At 43.6% G+C, this 17,432-nt stretch overlaps 1 protein-coding gene across 1 annotated transcript in view; it reads left to right on the top strand.

Moving 5' to 3' along the window:
* Positions 1 to 16,969, top strand: part of BTBD16 (BTB domain containing 16) — a 46,783-nt gene extending 29,814 nt beyond the window's left edge. The window contains exons 12-18 of the mRNA XM_043551963.1: positions 3,250 to 3,341; positions 4,226 to 4,308; positions 5,466 to 5,543; positions 12,815 to 12,913; positions 15,010 to 15,198; positions 16,618 to 16,663; positions 16,884 to 16,969. Coding sequence (XP_043407898.1) covers positions 3,250 to 3,341; positions 4,226 to 4,308; positions 5,466 to 5,543; positions 12,815 to 12,913; positions 15,010 to 15,198; positions 16,618 to 16,663; positions 16,884 to 16,969 — 673 coding nt within the window. The remainder of the gene's footprint in view (positions 1 to 3,249; positions 3,342 to 4,225; positions 4,309 to 5,465; positions 5,544 to 12,814; positions 12,914 to 15,009; positions 15,199 to 16,617; positions 16,664 to 16,883) is intronic.
* Positions 16,970 to 17,432: the final 463 nt, after the last annotated feature.

Below are 17,432 nucleotides of genomic sequence, written 5' to 3'. Positions count from 1 at the left end.
TGGAACAAAGACAATTTCTTCTAATGGTTACATGAATTTGCTGTGTGTTAACCTCTTTATTACTTAGGTAGATTCTACTCATATGCAGTACTGTAGCTCAGACAACTTGTTTCTCCTTCCAAACAAATAGAAGTGGGGAAAACCCCTTTTAAGTTCCTTTATCATTTTCTGAGCTGAGATACAGTAACAGAGGAGGCCCAGTCAGCACTGACCTTTTCAGTAGTGGTCAGGTACTTCTACTGATTACAAACATGAATGGTAGGAATTACAACTCGTTTCCAGTCTGTCTGTAATTATCTCTTTAAAAAAAATTGTACCCAACAGTTGGAAGTAAGTGGGAGCTATGGGGGCCAACCAACTCTGAGAATCAGACCACCGATATTTCCTTTTAAAGCTTCCTTTTATGAGTTGTTGCAGTTGCAAGCAGTGTCCTTCAGACCTGCAGTTGCATTCTTTGCAGTACTGAAGGTTAGGCTGCTGTCAAATATGTCGATGGAGAGCAAGCTATAGGAAATGTGAATTACATAAGAAACAAAGCAAGAGCCTTTTTCTCTTACCGGATGTTGATTTGCTTCAGCAGTGTAACCTTCAGTACTGCAAAGCATGCAACTGCAGGTCTGAAGGACACTGCTTGCAACTGCAACAACTCATAAAAGGAAATATAGGGGAAAAGGCATTTTGTCTTATCAAATATAATCTAAGTGATGTGGGTAGATTAGTGAACACTTGGCAACTTTGTTTAGGATACAGTCTGCATAGGACTGTATTCTTCCAGCTTGGCAAGGAAATTATCTTGAAGTACCTAGTTCCTATTCATCATTACATAACACAAGTTGTTAGACATTATATATATATATCCCCTGTGGCTCTCAGCAGGACACTGGGGGTTGTGAAAAGGACAGTGCAAAGCCATTTACTTTGGGTCTGTGCTGCTCCTGTGCTGAGGGAATCCTCCTTCAGCCCCTTGAGAGTGATTAATGGTCCTTCTGTGCCCTTAGAGTGATTAATAGGGACTGCAGCGGGGGCCACCATTGGCCCCAAGAAGTTTCATTTGCAAACAGAGTTTTAAAGTCACTTAGAAAACTGTGACTTTCAATATTGTAATGAATGTGCCCTAGAGCAATCTTACAGGCAATTAAAAAAAAAAAAAAAAAAAAGAGCCATCATGGAGATTGGGCGGTTTCCCCAAATGTTACTGCTCATGAGCAAGAAAAATGATAGTGTCACAGTCTCTGGGTAGGCTGCTCCACTGAGACCCTCTTCTCATCCCCCGAGTGCGCCCCTTTCAAGCGGCAGGCCCATGACTCCACTTCTCTTTGGGGCAAGATCCTACAATTCAACCACTCTCTGTCTGTGTCTCCAGGTTATATCCCCTCTTGCCCCCAATACTAACTGTGACTAATTCAGCAGGTCCAACTGGGGCTGGACCCTACCATAGTTTCTCACTGGGAGCTTGTGACAGTATGTGTTTGCAGTGAGTCAGAAACAGCTTCATCAAACAAAATGGGATTTTTATGGACTAAAAGGTACACAGAGCTTGGAGAAGTAGATTTAAAACAACAAAGACCTATCATGGTATTCCCTTATTTAAATTTAACCTCCATTTATAGCTCAGGCCCATCTGTCTTTTTCCCCATCTCTGAGCCTTCTCCTTCTGTCTCTCCAGGGTATGTCTACATTGTATTGTAAACCTAGGTCTGGGGACCCAGGCATGTGGACTCAGTGTTTCCAAGCCTGCAAGTGAGTGCCCACACTGTGTTGTAAACTTGGGTTTACAATTGCTGGACCCAGGTCTCACAGCCATGCTAACAAGTCTATGCTGCACTGTGCAGACTTTTTAATTGGGGCTGCGGCTTGAGCTGCGTCCACATTGCAAAATGACAGGGTTTGCACTTCAGTGACAACAGGAGTCGGGCTGCGACCCTCACCCCAGCAGGGTCCTAGAACCCAGGTCATGAGTACTTGCTGACCTGTCAGACTGATTTGTGTGTGGACAGAAGTGGGGGTTGGGCTCAAACCTGAGTCAGAGCCTGGGCTTCATGTGCAGTGTAGACATACCCTCAGTGAGTCCTCCCAGCATGTCAGCTTTTTCGCTAACACGTCCTGGTCAGCATCTCTGACCATTTCTCCACTCCCTTTCTGCCAGTCAGGGTTTTTGGATCTTTTGTGTCTCCTTTGATTCCAGGCTAACCCTTGGGAAGAGTAAAACATCCTAGCCTGGACAGAGCCAGCTAGATAACTTCTCCCCCACAGCTGATGGCCCAGCCATTGTTATCTCCTTTGAAGCTGTGTACATGATGCTGACTTATCTGTATCCTTGTTTTACCTTTCCCGCTTGGTCCATCAACAGCCCATGTACGGCCTCCTTTGATTAAACTTTCTGTGTTTGGGCAGGCAACGATACATAACTGAACAGGGAAACTAAAGTCACACATAGTCCTGGAAAGCAATGCAACCACTTTCCCAGTTCATCACATCCGTGATGGTCACATGCTAGGTCAAGCTATTTTAGGTCATTTTTAGAGATGTTTTACATATATTAATTATCATTTTCCTCACCTTCCAATCTCTGTACAGCTGAACTCATGATATTAAGAGCACCTGGCTTCAGAAATGAGGCACAAATAAAAGAGAGAGAGACTGAATCAAATTTTAAAAACTGTCCAAACCATTTGTCATTTTTTCTATAGCAAGGAGGTTGGCAGCAGTGTTGCTGGTAAGAGCTTAGTGCAACAACATGGGCTTGGTATGGGCAGGGAAATTTTTGTTTTGAGCAACTCTTGACTCATGGAAAAATAATCTGAGCGTCTTGGGCTGGTCCGTGCCTTGATCTGCCTTTAGTAAGCGACAGCCTGTTTCCAAATGAGTTCTGAGAAACTTGCATGATAATGTTTTCATCTCCTTTTGAGAAGCAATAGTCATTTGAAGCACATTTTTAAAAGTGGACTCACTATGTGGGTTGTTGGTTTTTTTACTTTAAATGTGTGGAATTTGGTGACCATGTGTATCCAAATCTGACCATCAATTTTACTTTAAAAAACACAGTGAGAGGATAGGAAATTAAATCAGTACTTTTTAATTCCTATGCTATAAAAGTTGCCTTATGAATGGGTCAAATACAGTCCAGCTGAAAGCTAGTATGTTAAGAGGTACATACACAAAAGAAAACCTAAATAGTGAAATTTAGAATGTGGATATGAAATCATTTTGGGTTAAGTTAAGTTTTCTGCTACTTTGTTTTGTTTTTAGTTTACCCAAGAGGTGTTCCTTTCTGGAAAGGGAAGCAGGACAGAGATATATAACTGTTTTTCAATCCCTTCGTTTACATGGAATAACTTCAAGTAAGTTTATAGTGTGTTTGTGACCTACGAAGCATTGGCCCACACTTTCAAACTGTCATCTGAAATTACACTCACAGTAATTCACTGTGTGCAAAAGCCCAATTTATGTACACAAGTGAGCATGCCCATATCAAGGAATTATGCAACTGTCTACCTATCTTACATAGGCACACTTCTTTTGCACACATGCAGAATGCATAGTGAAAGTTAAAAGTGAAAACTCCTACTCTCCTACAAGTGAGCCGAAATCAATATTTCAGTGTTTAAAATTGGATTTCTCTGAAATATATGAAAAATATTGACCCTTGAAATGTACACCCAATGGGTGAAGGACAAGTGAATAAGGTGATCTTGAGAGCCCAGCAACCTTCCAAATCAATGTAAATACTTACCTGTGTGGTATATATTTTATACAAATCTAATCTAACGTTTTTGTTTCCATACCATTTTATTGGATTTTATCTAAAGATGCACCCAAATCCCTGGAGCTGACCATGTTAATATGTGCCAATTTCATAGCCTTATACACCCCATGTGGATTAATCCTACCACAGGGTAGGGATATGAAAAAAATGCACAATTGGATGCAAGCAGGAGCTATTAATATGCAAGTGTCAGTCTGCACACGAACATGTGTATCATGACCCTGACCACTGAGACCATCCCCAGAATGCCCCTCCCTAGCTCCTTTTGTGGATGATTTGCACAACAACCCTTCCGTGAATTACGTGGGGAGTCCGAAGTGAGGCTGGGTGATGAATTTTTAGTAGACTTCTATATTCGGATCCTCCCACATTGCCATAACTGTTCTCTGTAATGTGTCTGCTTTAATTCCTTTTAATAATACAATTTTATTTATCAAACTTTCCCCCCAAATCCCAAAGGTAAGCATCTGGAGGATTTGCGGCAGATTAACTTCCTCCCGCTGCCATGGCTGACACAGATTCTGTCCCACCATTACCATGCAGTGAGTTGGTATGCTTCTACATTGTTCAAAAACTGAAAGCTTTTATATGTATATATTCATTGGAGCTCAGACGTTTTCTTATATTTTGTTCTGAGGGAGTGCCTCAAGGCCCCAGTTAGGATATAGGCCTCATTGTGTCAGCCAGGTAATGTACAAATGGAATAACAGATGATCCCTGGCTTAAAAAAGCCTGTAGTCTAATTTTTCCTATGTAAAATTGCTTTGCTTTGGCAATCTTTGCTTCTGAGCTTAAGGCATGATAGTGGATAATATGATGGTTTTTTATGCTGTCATACACAAACACCCAGCTACGCTTTCTGAAAGAGTCTGTTTCCATTAACAACTTCTTAGACACTTCTATTGTTTTGCTATTCGTGGGGGTTTTTTCCACATAAGCAGATGGGGACAAATTCACACATGGTGTAAGCAGGTACATCTCCCATTGAAGTCAATGGCCTTGCAAAATGGGAAGAGGAAGACAGAGCACAGCTGCATAGAACTTGGACCGTTACTGAGGATGTCCTGCTAGTTTGCACTGATTCCCGCTCCCTTAGGAGTTTTGTTGCAATTGGCTGCCCAGGTCAGCAGCTACATATCTCAAACGCATACTTTCTGAGGTGGGAAAAATGTGTAGGGGAGTTAATGCTACTTCTAAAAGAAAATACTGAAATAATAATGAAATAGAAACTTGAATCAGAACATTTTATCATAACTTTCCACAACATAAATATACTCCACTTCATTAAAAAGATCTTTTTTATATTATGGTCCTGATTCTCCATTGTCTTGCACCTTCTGTAGATTTTTATACCTGTGTAGTAGGTGCAAAATGCTACTATTCTGCTTTGGTACCCCTTTACACTCACTTTTCAATCACTTGGCACAGGTGTAAATGACTACACAAGATGCAAAACAGTGGAGAATTGGGTCCCGTGTCACTAATTGCTCAGTTGTTCCAAACCGCTAGTAAGAAAAACTGTACAATCTACCATACATTGTCAATTTAAATATAGGATACTCATTCCTATGAAGATTGCCTCACTGAAAAAGCAGCAGAAACAGTCATAAGTTCTTTGTGCCTAGCTTTGTACTTCTTTTATATAATATATTGAATCAATGGACTTCTTCAAATGGGGCATATTTTCCTTTCCCTTCAGCTGGAGAATGGTGGTGACATGACATTGCAGAGAGATTTTTCTATGCAAGCTGTGAGATTTGGTCTGCTGCTTAAACAGGTATGTAACAAAGAAATCAAAACTGTCCGGTGGGAGTCTCTAGGCTTTGGTGTGTTTCTCAGTGGATACCAGTATTTTTACTCACGTACTTTTTATTGTAAAAATGGCAGCTGTTTTCAGATCTGTAATCTATTTTAAATGGGAAAACAAATCAAGGAAGATGACCTACATTTGTTAGTCTAGTTAGTTTCTTTGTTAGGACAATGAAAAATATTTTAAATAAATGAGACAAAGTAGTGTGACAGACCCAGACCAGTGGGGTACAGAGTCTGGTAGAAGGCAAATATACTGGCCACTGGATGAATAGTTTTCTGTTCCCTGAGTGACCAGAGCAGGGGTTGCCCTAGAGCAATCAGGAACCTGCTAGAACCAATTAAGACAGGCAAGCTAATCAAGGCACCTGGAGCCAATTATGAACTTTCTAGAATCAATTATGGCAGGCAGACTAATCAGGACACCTGGTTTAAAAAGGACCTCCCATCAGTTAGTAGGGGGGCACGCAAGGAGCAGGGAGTGAGAAGGTGTGCTGCGGGAGGACTGAAGAATTCAAGCATGATCAGGCTTCAGGAGGAAGATCCTGCAGGGGGATAAAGAAGGTGCTGGGGGAAGGCCATGGGGAAGTAGCCCAGGGAGTTGTAGCTGTCATGCAGCTGATACAGGAAACATTGTAGACAGCTGCTATCCACAGGACCCTGGGCTGGAACCCATTCTCCAACTCCTGATCGGACACAAGAGGAGTTGACCTGGTCTGTGAGAAACACCAGAAGGGAAGGTCTTAATTGGAAAGGGATCTGGCCTGTTCCTGACCCACTACATGGGACACAGAGACTGCGGGGATTGTTCTTGGTTTACCCCATGCTGGCCAGTGATGAGGTTAGCTGAGTGGATGGCAGGTTTGAGCCACTAGCAAAAGTGGCCAAACTGAGAGCTGCTGGGAATCTCTGAGGCGAGCAAATCCACCAATAAGCGCAGGACCCACCAAGGCAGAGGAGGAACTTTGTCACACTGGTGTGAAAAGTGGGATCAGGTGCACCGCGTTGTGGAAAAAGGAGGATGTTTTTTAAAAAAAAAAAGAGGGAGAGGGTTTATTTTTTTCTCCCCCACCACAATGCATGGCGTAGTGCAGGCACTGATATGAGTCAACAGTGTGCCCTTATTGCCAAGAAGGCCAATGGCATTTTGGGATGTATAAGCAGGGGCATTGCCAGCAGATCGAGGGACATGATCGTTCCCCTCTATTCAACACTGGTGAGGCCTCATCTGGAGTACTGTGTCCAGTTTTGGGCCCCACACTACAAGAAGGATGTGGAAAAATTGGAAAGAGTCCAGTGGAGGGAAACAAAAATGATTAGGGGACTGGAACACATGGGGATGTTTAGTCTTCAGAAGAGAAGAATGAGGGGGGATTTGATAGCTGCTTTCAACTACCTGAAAGAGGCTTCCAAAGAGGATGGCTCTAGACTGTTCTCAGTGGTAGCAGATGACAGAACAAGGAGTAATGGTCTCAAGTCGCAGTGAGGGAGATTTAGGTTGGATATTAGGAAAAACTTTTTCACTAGGAGGGTGGTGAAACACTGGAATGCGTTACCTAGGGAGGTGGTGGAATCTCCTTCCTTAGAAGTTTTTAAGGTCAGGCTTGACAAAGCCCTGCCTGGGATGATTTAATTGGGGATCGGTCCTGCTTTGAGCAGGTTGTTGGACTAGATGACCTCCTGAGGTTCCTTCCAACCCTGATATTCTATGATTCTATTCTAAGCAGTGAGGAGGCAGTGAGGCTGCAGCAGGAGACCAATTGCTTGTTAATGGACCAGGCCGCCCAAGACAGTGCTATGTTGCGGGAACTGGTAAACCAGGTGAAGGCTCTTGCAGAGCTGAACTGCAGCCATGATGGGACACGGGCCATATGGGCCAGCAATTGGCTGTAGAAAATGATGCAGGAGGATCAAGTTGCAATGGGGGAGGTTTAGATTGGATATTAGGAAAAACTTTTTCACTAAGAGGGTGGTGAAACACTGGAATGCGTTACCTAGGGAGGTGGTAGAATCTCCTTCCTTAGAGGTTTTTAAGGTCAGGCTTGACAAAGCCCTGGCTGGGATGATTTAACTGGGACTTGGTCCTGCTTCGAGCAGGGGGTTGGACTAGATGACCTTCTGGGGTCCCTTCCAACCCTGATATTCTATGATTCTATGATTCTATGACATAGAGGCATACCTCCTGGCCTTTGAGAGGCCAGCCATACGGGAGGCTTGGCCCCAAGAACAGTGGTCTGGCATCCTCGCCCCATTCTTGTGTGGGGAGGCCCAGAAGGCCTATTTTGATATGTCTGAAGAGACTGGGGCAGACTACCCCCAGCTGAAAGCAGAGATCCTGGCCAGTTCTGGGGTAACGACCGTAGTGTGGGCCCAGCGATATCACAAGTGGAGGTATCAGGAAAACAGAATCCCGTGGTCCCAATTATATGACCTCATCCATCTTGCACGAAAGTGGTTACGAACCAAGTCTCAGAGTCCAGAAGAGATACTAGAGATTCTGGTCATTGACCAGTACATGCGAGGACTACCGCCAGACCTTCGCACCTGGGTAAGCCAGAGCAACCCCTCCACCTACGATGAGGTTGTTGCACTGGTAGAGAGGCAAAGGACAGAGAGGGAACTGACCCAAACAGTTAAAGAAGAGGTGCCCTGAATTAAACTAGTGGCACCGACCCCCAGATCTCAGTCAACTGAGCCCCCAAGAAGGCCCAGGTGGAAAAAGAGGGGGAGTGAAGGCCCACTAGAGGCCACCAAAAGTCAAAGCACTGAGAGTGAAGAGGATCGTGACGTTAGACTGCCCAAACCGAGAGACCAGGGAATGCCTAGGGCCCCATACAGATGTTACGCTTGTGTGGAGGGGGGACACATAGTTGCACAGTGCCCCAATGCTGAGGAGTCTATGCAACATAACCTAGGCAACCAGGAAAACCCATGCTCCCTAATTCACATTGTGGGGGTTGCATTAACCCCACACAAATATACCAGGCCATTGAGGTTAAATGGAGTAGAGACCACAGCACTGATTGATTCGGGGAACACCATCACACTCATCTCAGGAAAGCTCATGAAATGTTGTCAGTTACTACAGGCAAAATGCACAGGGGTGACATGTGTCCATGGGACGATTAGTTACTACCCCACCATCCCGGTAAAAATTGAAATCCAAGGGAACGCTACAGAGGAGCAACAGGTGCTCATAGGGAGGGACTTCCCAGGATTTGATGACTTACTCCGAGTAGGGGGATTGGAGAAAGGGGAGGACCCTGAAGCTAGTGAGGCATCCACGGTAGACTATCAACTCCCAGTTTTCTCCGAAATTTCCCCAGACATTTTCTCCACTCCCAGGCGGGGCAGAAAGAAGAAAAAGGAAAGAAGGGCAGCTAAGGCTTTGGGAACCCGAATACTGACCCAAAGCCAGAGGGTCGCTCTCGTGGGTAGGCGGACCCAGGCAGCTGAAAAGGAGGCCACCCAGGAGGGAGAAGCACCTGAGCCAGACCCCAACCCTAATGCCTCCGAACCGGCAGAAGCAATAGAGACCCATCCCCTAGAACTCGGGCAGACCAGCCCCAGGAGGGAGCATTTCGGACGGGACCAAGCTGAAGATCCAAGGTACGACAACATTAGGAAGAAGGTAACAGAGATAGATGGGATCCCCATGGAAGGGAAAACCCAGGGACCCAGTCCCTACTTCATTATAAAAAAGGATCTCCTGTACAGGGTTGCACCAGTACAAGGACAGAAGGTAGAGCAGCTCCTAGTGCCTCACAAACACCAGAAGGCTGTATTAAGCCTTTCGCATAGCCATGTTTTGGGGGGGCATTTAGGGGTAGAGAAGATCCTGGCAAGGGTCTTATGAAGGTTCTTCTGGCCCGGGGTGCACAAAGAAGTGCGGAGATACTGCGCCTCCTGCCCAGAGTGTCAGCTGCACAGTCCCCATCCCCACTTGAGGGCACCTTTGGTACCCCTACCCATCATAGAGGTCCCGTTTGAGCGAATAGCCATGGACCTAGTGGGACCCCTAGAGAAGACTACCCAGGGCCACCAATATATACTTGTCATTCTGGATTATGCTACACGGTATCCAGAAGCTGTCCCCTTGCGGAACACAGCCTCTAAAACAATAGCCAAAGAGCTAGTGGGGATCTTTGCCCGAGTGGGGCTACCAAAGGAGATACTGACGGACCAAGGAACCCCATTTATGTCAAAACTAATGAGGGACCTATGTGATCTACTCCACATACATACCCTGAGGACTTCGGTCTATCATCCACTGACCGATGGGCTGGTAGAAAGGTTCAGCCGAACCCTGAAGGCTATGATAAGGAAGGTGGTAAGTCGAGACGGGAAGGATTAGGACACCCTACTACCATACATTATGTTTGCCATCCGGGAGGTACCTCAGGCCTCAACTGGGTTTTCTCCCTTTGAGCTTATTATATGGGCACCACCCCGGAGGCAACTTGGACATAGCCAAGGAAATTTGGGAGGAGGAGCCCAATGAGGGGAAGAATGTAATTGAGCATGTGTTACAAATGTGGGACTGGATTGCACGGGTCACTCCCATTGTGCGGGAACACCTAGAGAAGGCGCAAGAGGCCCAATGAGCTCAGCACAATCGCCAAGCCAAAGTTCAGCAGTTCCAGCCCGGAGAACGAGTAATGGTGTTGGTACCCACAACAGAGAGTAAACTTTTGGCCCAGTGGCAAGGACCCTACGAAATAGGTGAACCCGTAGGGGAGGTAAATTACAAGGTGCGACAACCAGGATGTTGGAAACAAGAGCAAATAGATCATGTCAACGTTCTGAAACCCTGGCATGCACAGCTGTCTGAAAAGACCTATCCCAGGAAAACAAATCCTCCGAACAGGTGAGGGTGTCTCCCAATTTAACGCCAGACCAGAAGAATGAGGTGTCTGAGATGATCTTCCGGAACCAAGATGTGTTCTCGACAAAACCGGGTCGAACAACCGAGACATATCACATCATCATGAACCCTGGGGCCAGAGTAACAATGAGGCCCTACTGGGTGCCAGCAGCCAAAAGGGAGGAAATAAAAGCAGAAGTTTAAAAAAATGCTGGAGTCGGGGATCATTGAAGAATCCCACAGTCAGTGGTCCAGCCCAATCATGTTAGTGCCCAAACCTAATGGCACCACAAGGTTTTGCAATGACTTCTGGCAACTGAATGAGGTATCCCAGGTTGATGCGTACCCCATACTTCGCATAGATGAACTAGTGGACCATTGGGGCAATGCCCGGTACTTGACTACCCTAGACTTGACAAAGGGGTACTGGCAGATTCCCCTTGCCGAAGATGCAAAGGAAAAGACTGCGTTCTCTACACCAAAGGGTCTTTTCCAATATAGTGTCCTCCCTTTTGGACTACATGAGGCCCCAGCTACCTTCCAGTGCCTCATGGACAAGCTGTTACGCCCCCATAATCATTATGCTGCTGCCTACCTAGACAATGTGGTCATTCATATCCCAGACTGGGAAACCCACCTAGTGAAGGTGGAGGCAGTCCTCGATACTTTCAGGTGAGCTGGCCTTACAGCAAACCCTGCCAAGTGCGGCATAGGATTTACAGAGGCCAAATATCTTGGCTACATTGTGGGAAAAGGTCTGGTAAAACCCCAACTGAATAAGTTAGAGGCCATCCAAAATTGGCCTCATCCAAGTTGCAAGAAACAAGTCCGGGCATTCCTAGGTGTGGTGGGGTATTACCCACGATTTATCCCCCATTTTGCCACAAGGGCAAGCCCTCTGACAGACTAGTGAAGGCCCGTGGACCTGATCTGGTGAGATGGTCTGACGCAGCAGAGAGAGCCTTCACAGACCTATGGACTGCCCTCTGCAGTAACCCCATACTGATAGCCCCAGGCAGGCAAGTAAATCAGGACACCTGGTTTAAAAAGGACCTCCCATCAGTTAGTAGGGGGGCACGCAAGGATCAGGGAGTGAGAAGGCGTGCTGCGGAAGGACTTGAAGAGTTCAAGTGTGGTCAGGCTTCAGGAGGAAGATCCGGTGTAGAGGGTGGGCCTGGGTTCCCCCTATCTCCCCAACTCCTGATCGGACACAGGAGGAGTTGACCTGGTCTGTGAGAAACACCAGAAGGGAAGGCCTAAATTGGAAAGGGATATGGCCTGTTCCCGACCCACTAGGTGGGACACAGAGACTGCGGGGATTGTTCTCTGTTTCCCCCATGCTGGCCAGTGATGAGGTTAGCTGAGTGGACGGCAGGTTTGAGCCACTAGCAAAAGTGGCCAAACTGAGGGCTGCCGGGAATCTCTGAGGCAAGCAAATCTGCCAGTAAGCTCAGGACCCACCAAGGCAGAGGAGGAACTTTGTCACAGTAGAAATGCTAGATGATGTGTATTAATTCAAAATCCTATTTTTCATTGTATTCATGGACCCTGAAAAGGACAGAGGGTGAGCTGGGAATGAGTTGACTTCAATAGGCATTGTATCAAACCCTATGTAAATTGACAGTTATCTATCTAATGTATAGCAGTTGCAGTCCAATTCCAAATAGGCTAGTGTCTACAAGACAAAATTCACTGTCATAATTGTCTCTGAAGTAGTCAGTGACTGAATGGACCTGAACACCACTCTCAGACTGAGACACATGCGGGAAGAAGCTTGCACTGGCGCTGCCAGTGCTGCATGTGTTTTGTGCGGTTAAATGTCTCCCTTACAATTCTGAGGGCTTAGGTAAGGCTTAAGTAAGGCATTGGCCTTGTCTTGGCCCTCTGCACTGTGGTGAATTCCACCCTGGATGAATAGAAAATTCATTATATGTTGTAATCAGACACAACAGAAGGCCTTCCTTCCTGCTCTACACTTCCAGGCTAAGCTCCTAATGCTCCTCCATCCCAGTTGCCATACATATTGGAGACACTTTGGTTCTGATGAGCACATAGAGGCAAAGAATAATAAGACACAGACCCCAGGCTTCCAAGAGACATCCCCCTGAACCTAAAAGTCCCCCCGCCTTAAACGCCCCCTTACAACTCTTGTGGATCTAGATCATTATAATTTTTAATGTCTGTATTTGATTTTCATTGCACTCTGCTTATAGCTTTCCACTAGTTTAAATATAATTTCACAGTGACTGCATTTTTTCTTTTACATGACAAGCAAAATGAGACATATTTTTCCTAATAATAATTATTTGTGATTTCTGCCCACATATTTTTGAGTTTACTTTGGAGAGAGTTTTTCTTTTTTAATTGTCCTTTAGGAGCCACGATATCATGAAGAAATAATTTCCATGTATGGATTCTTCTTTGAGATAAAAGCAATCAGACATGAAGCTTCAGCATACAGCTTTTACATTCAAGTAAGATAAAAGCACCACTTGCCTTATGTGAATTCTGTTTATTATTTATCTGATTATTATGTTTGTTTATTATCTGTTTATTCTGTTGCATTATGTAAATTCTGACCTTGCTATAAGGTAAAAATTTGAGGTTGAGAATAAAGGCAAACAAATGTAGAGTGTGGGATAATATAAGCACCATAATGCGTTTTCTTTCTTCTGACTCCAAAATGATTATTCACGTGTCTCTGCACATGATGATTTTAACTAGAATCAGAAGTGGGAATACTAAAATACCACAAACAAAAATATTCACTCTGTATTTTAAGGTGTCAGTCAATAATCAGGAAATACTGGAAAATCCATAAACAGCTTATTCTCACGTGATTTTCCTAGCCCAGTTTTGAGAACATAAGTAGCTGACAATCTGCATGAAATATCAGCTGTGTCTCCTGCCTAATAAAACGTGTCATCTCATATGTTCTTTGTGTGGTATCTTCAACGGGGCATAGTAGAATGGACATAATCTGGTACTTGGTATAGATTCTAAGCCTTTTTCTCCTAAAGGGCAGGTAATGCTCAGCATAGTCTTTTGGAAAACGCTAATACTGGTAGTAAATTGCATAATAAGATGCTGACTGAAAAGTGTTTCATAGTGTACGTGTTACCATTTTAATTCTTCCTTCCTCCTGTAAGAGTCTGGTTTTAATTAGATGTCAGTTAAATGCCAAAGTGAGAACTTCTCTCCTAGCCGTTTTAAAGTGCTTGGTTCCCTTTGTGTTTGGTGGCTTATTATAGACTTGAATCAGCAATGTGGTGGTTTCATTTGTTTAGCAAAATTAACGTGGTCAGTAACAATTTCCTGTTCAAATAAGTCCTAGAACATATTGCTAAGTTTGATGTTTATAAATACTGTGGGTGCAGTACAGAGGACTTAATCCTGCAAGTCTTCTGCATGAGGAACTCCCATTGCTTCCAGGTGATATAGGGCATGATCCTACAAAATTCCCACCAAAGTAAACAGGAGTTCTGTGCTTGCAGGGTCAGGCCCATGATTAGAAATGAAAAAGGTACACTGAGAAGTGAATGTAGTAACACTCTTGTCATGCCCCCTCCCATTCCTGACCTAGCCAGACACTGGGAGCTGATAGAACAGGTGACATAGGAAACAGCTACACTTGCGCTATACCAGGTGGGGACTTCCTTGAGCTGGGGAGATCCAGCAATTTTCCAATCCCTTTTTGCCACTAAACCAACACAAAGGGGGCCAAATTATAGTACAGAATTGAGTCTATCGTTTATTTTCTTTTTTTTCATGGAAATGTAATGACTTTTCATAGGACCAAACTCAGAGCTGGAATAAAACACCACTGACTAAAACACCACTGACATCAATGAAGTCTCATTCATTTACACAGCTCTTAGTTTGGACCATAGTGCCTTTCATCCAGAATGGTTACAAAGCACTTCAGAAAGTATAGGTCCAAATCAGCAGTCCTTACTCAAGACAAATTCCTAGTGATTTCAAAAGAAGTTTAGACACAGGAAAGACTGCAGTACCAGGTCCTCTATACAGAGAAATCATTTCACTCATCACTGAAACATGTCAGTTGTTTAATAGTGCATAAGAATCTGACAGAGTACAGCCCCTCAGATCAAGAACTGAAGAATGCCTTGTCCATTTGAAATTACTAAAGCAGTTTTAGGCAGGCAAGGGTAATTACCAAAAATTTGGCTCATGAGATATTCTCCACTCCTACTGAAAGTGCCATAGAAACATTAATAATCAGAGCTTAGTTTTACATCTCATCAAGAAAGCAGCATTTCTTGAGGGCCATTTGTTCAATACAGAATCAGGAATAAGAATGTCATCAATTGACTCACCAATATAATTCCATTCAGCCTCCAGAAACAGATTTTCTTGGAGGTCTCCCATCCAAGGAATGGCCTGGTCAGTTCCTGCTTAGATGGGTACTCGCTGTGATCCTGAAGATTTAAATCTCAAATACCAAGTGAAATGGATGAATATTTGAGTTGGTTCTCTAATAAACAAATGTCATTACTACGATATTGCATATTACAGATTTGTAACTGACTTGGATGCAATGTCTTTTCAGAGAGTCAAACACACAGACCAAGCTTTATCTTTTTTTACTGCTGAACGTAGCCCTGTCAGCCTTAGGCAGGAGCGAGAAGTTAAATATGAAATAAAAGCACAGTGCCTGATGGAGGGGAAATGGAGGGAATTCAGTACTGATCAATTTACCCAAAAGTTTGGCATTACCAAACCATCCTGCAAAAGCCAAGTAAGTATTTGTAAAAAATATAAACTCTGCCATGCGTAGCCTTGCTATGTCCAAAAGTTGATATAGCATCCATGTAAAACAAGCATTCCCCACAATCAAAAAGCTCAGACACTGACAGGATACTCTTTCAGAATGATACACAAGACTGAAAAACCCAGTAGAAATGTGTGTGAATTTCAACCTATGAAATGCTGACAAATGCTTTAGAAACACTGGACCTGATCCAAAGTCCATTGCAGTCAATGGAAAACTTCCCATTCTGATTTCACATTATTAAATACCGATGACAAACATAATGGCATTTGTGCCCAAAGTGAAACACTTTGCCATTGATAGGAACACGCAAGGTTCTGTCTGCAAGTACCTCTTAGACATCACCACCAGTGTCTAGCAGTTTGTTTAAACAGCTGCCTCAGATAGACTGCTGACTTGCGTTCCCTTTTGGCATATTTATTTCTTCATCCTTTTCCATTTATCCTTGGCAATCTAGGTATCACAGTTAAGTAACTTGGGGCTTCCTAATGGTTACATTGTATTTGCAAAACTACAGTTGGTTTATATGGTATCAGCTTAATCTTCTTAAAGTTTAAATGTTTTGGTCATCAATGCCAATATTTCTAGCAATCCAGTCATTAACTCGAATCATCTCCATAAAAAATGGTTTTATCTAGGGTTGATTCTGGGAAGTGTTGACTGCCCTCAACTCCCTCTGAAATTAGTGGAAATGGAGGGAGCTCAGCCCCTCTCAGAAGTGAAAAGCATCAGGCAGAGATGAGGCCTAATGGAAATTCTTAACTGGTTAACCCAGCAAAGTAAATCACTCAGGTAGTAGTAACAGTCTATGCAAATCAAATGTTTAAAATGGTGAGTGTATTTCTTTCCTTAATCTTACTTCAAATGCAGATTAAACCAAAGCCATTCACAAAAGGAAATTGGCCAAATGATGTTGTGTTACACATGAGCAACCAGGTTGTGGATGTAACTGAAATCAGAATTTATGCTAATACTTTGTGTTTATATAATGCCTCTGATCTGAGGATCTCACCATGCCTTATAAACATTAATTAATCCACAGCCCCCCTGTGAGGTAGGTTACTACCTCATTTTACAGATTGAGGCATGGCCAGTTTAAGTGATTTGCTTGAGGTCACAGATGGGGTTAGCGACAGAGGTGAATGAAACCCTCATGTTCAGACTCCTAGTCCTGTGAACTAACCACTAGATAAAGTGGACAAATACATGTATAGTGGTATTAGTACAGATTATACTCCACTAACAAAACACCATGTTCCTGTGAAAACATGGGAATAGGTTGTTCCATGGTTAGATTCTAGAGCTCCCTTTAGCAAAAAGTCATTTAAAAAACATTTAAGGTTCATCATCAGGCTTCTATGTCATGACTTTTCGCGTCTTATTCAGAAAACAAAAGTGCCTGTTCACTCTGCCTTCAAAACCCAGATTCCAGGTACAGATAATATATCCTTTGCCCCCTCCCAGGCAAGCACAGTGACCAGATTTACCCCTTACTCTTTTAAAGGGAAACTGCCTCTTCAGTAAAAATTCAAAGAAACAGTTTTGCAATTTTTCTGCTGAACCAAGCACTAAACATGAGTCATTTTGTAGTTAACTAATTATGGTGTTAGATAAATACTCCAATGTTAATTTTGGTTTGGTTTTGGGTGTAGGTCTTGAAAGCACGGATACCATCAATTCCAATTTATGTGACATATGCTCTTCTTTTTCCATCATCTTGACTTGCGAAAAGAAATAAGCACTAGAGTTTTCTCTCGGCTGAAAACTGATTTCATCACTTGATATTATCAGCAGAGGCGAATCGTGTATTTTAAGGGTACAGTGTGCTTAGCCAACTAACCACATTTGTCATAGTATGAAAATAAACTGCAACCTTTCCTTGTGTCATTCTCATTTCAGGATTAAATTCAATCAACTGCCTGTTTCTGTTACCCATAAGTTATAACTGCAAATTGGCAATTTCTATTTGATTCGACATGGACTCAAATTACAAAATCTGGCTCTAGATTTCAAACTGAAAGTTTGGGGGTGTTCAGACCTGGGTTTCCCATGGTGTATTTCGAGCTTCCCATTACTGAATAATACTTTCCAAGTTGGCTGCAACTATATGAAAAAGCTGTTGCTTCTGCAAACCATGAATGAGACTAACGTAGGTCACTAGTACCAATTAATCTCTACAATTTCCACATACCACTTCTGTG

Source organism: Chelonia mydas, chromosome 7, assembly GCF_015237465.2.
Source record: "Chelonia mydas isolate rCheMyd1 chromosome 7, rCheMyd1.pri.v2, whole genome shotgun sequence".
NCBI lineage: Eukaryota > Metazoa > Chordata > Testudines > Cheloniidae > Chelonia > Chelonia mydas.
This window is presented reverse-complemented; position numbering and strand designations above follow the sequence as displayed.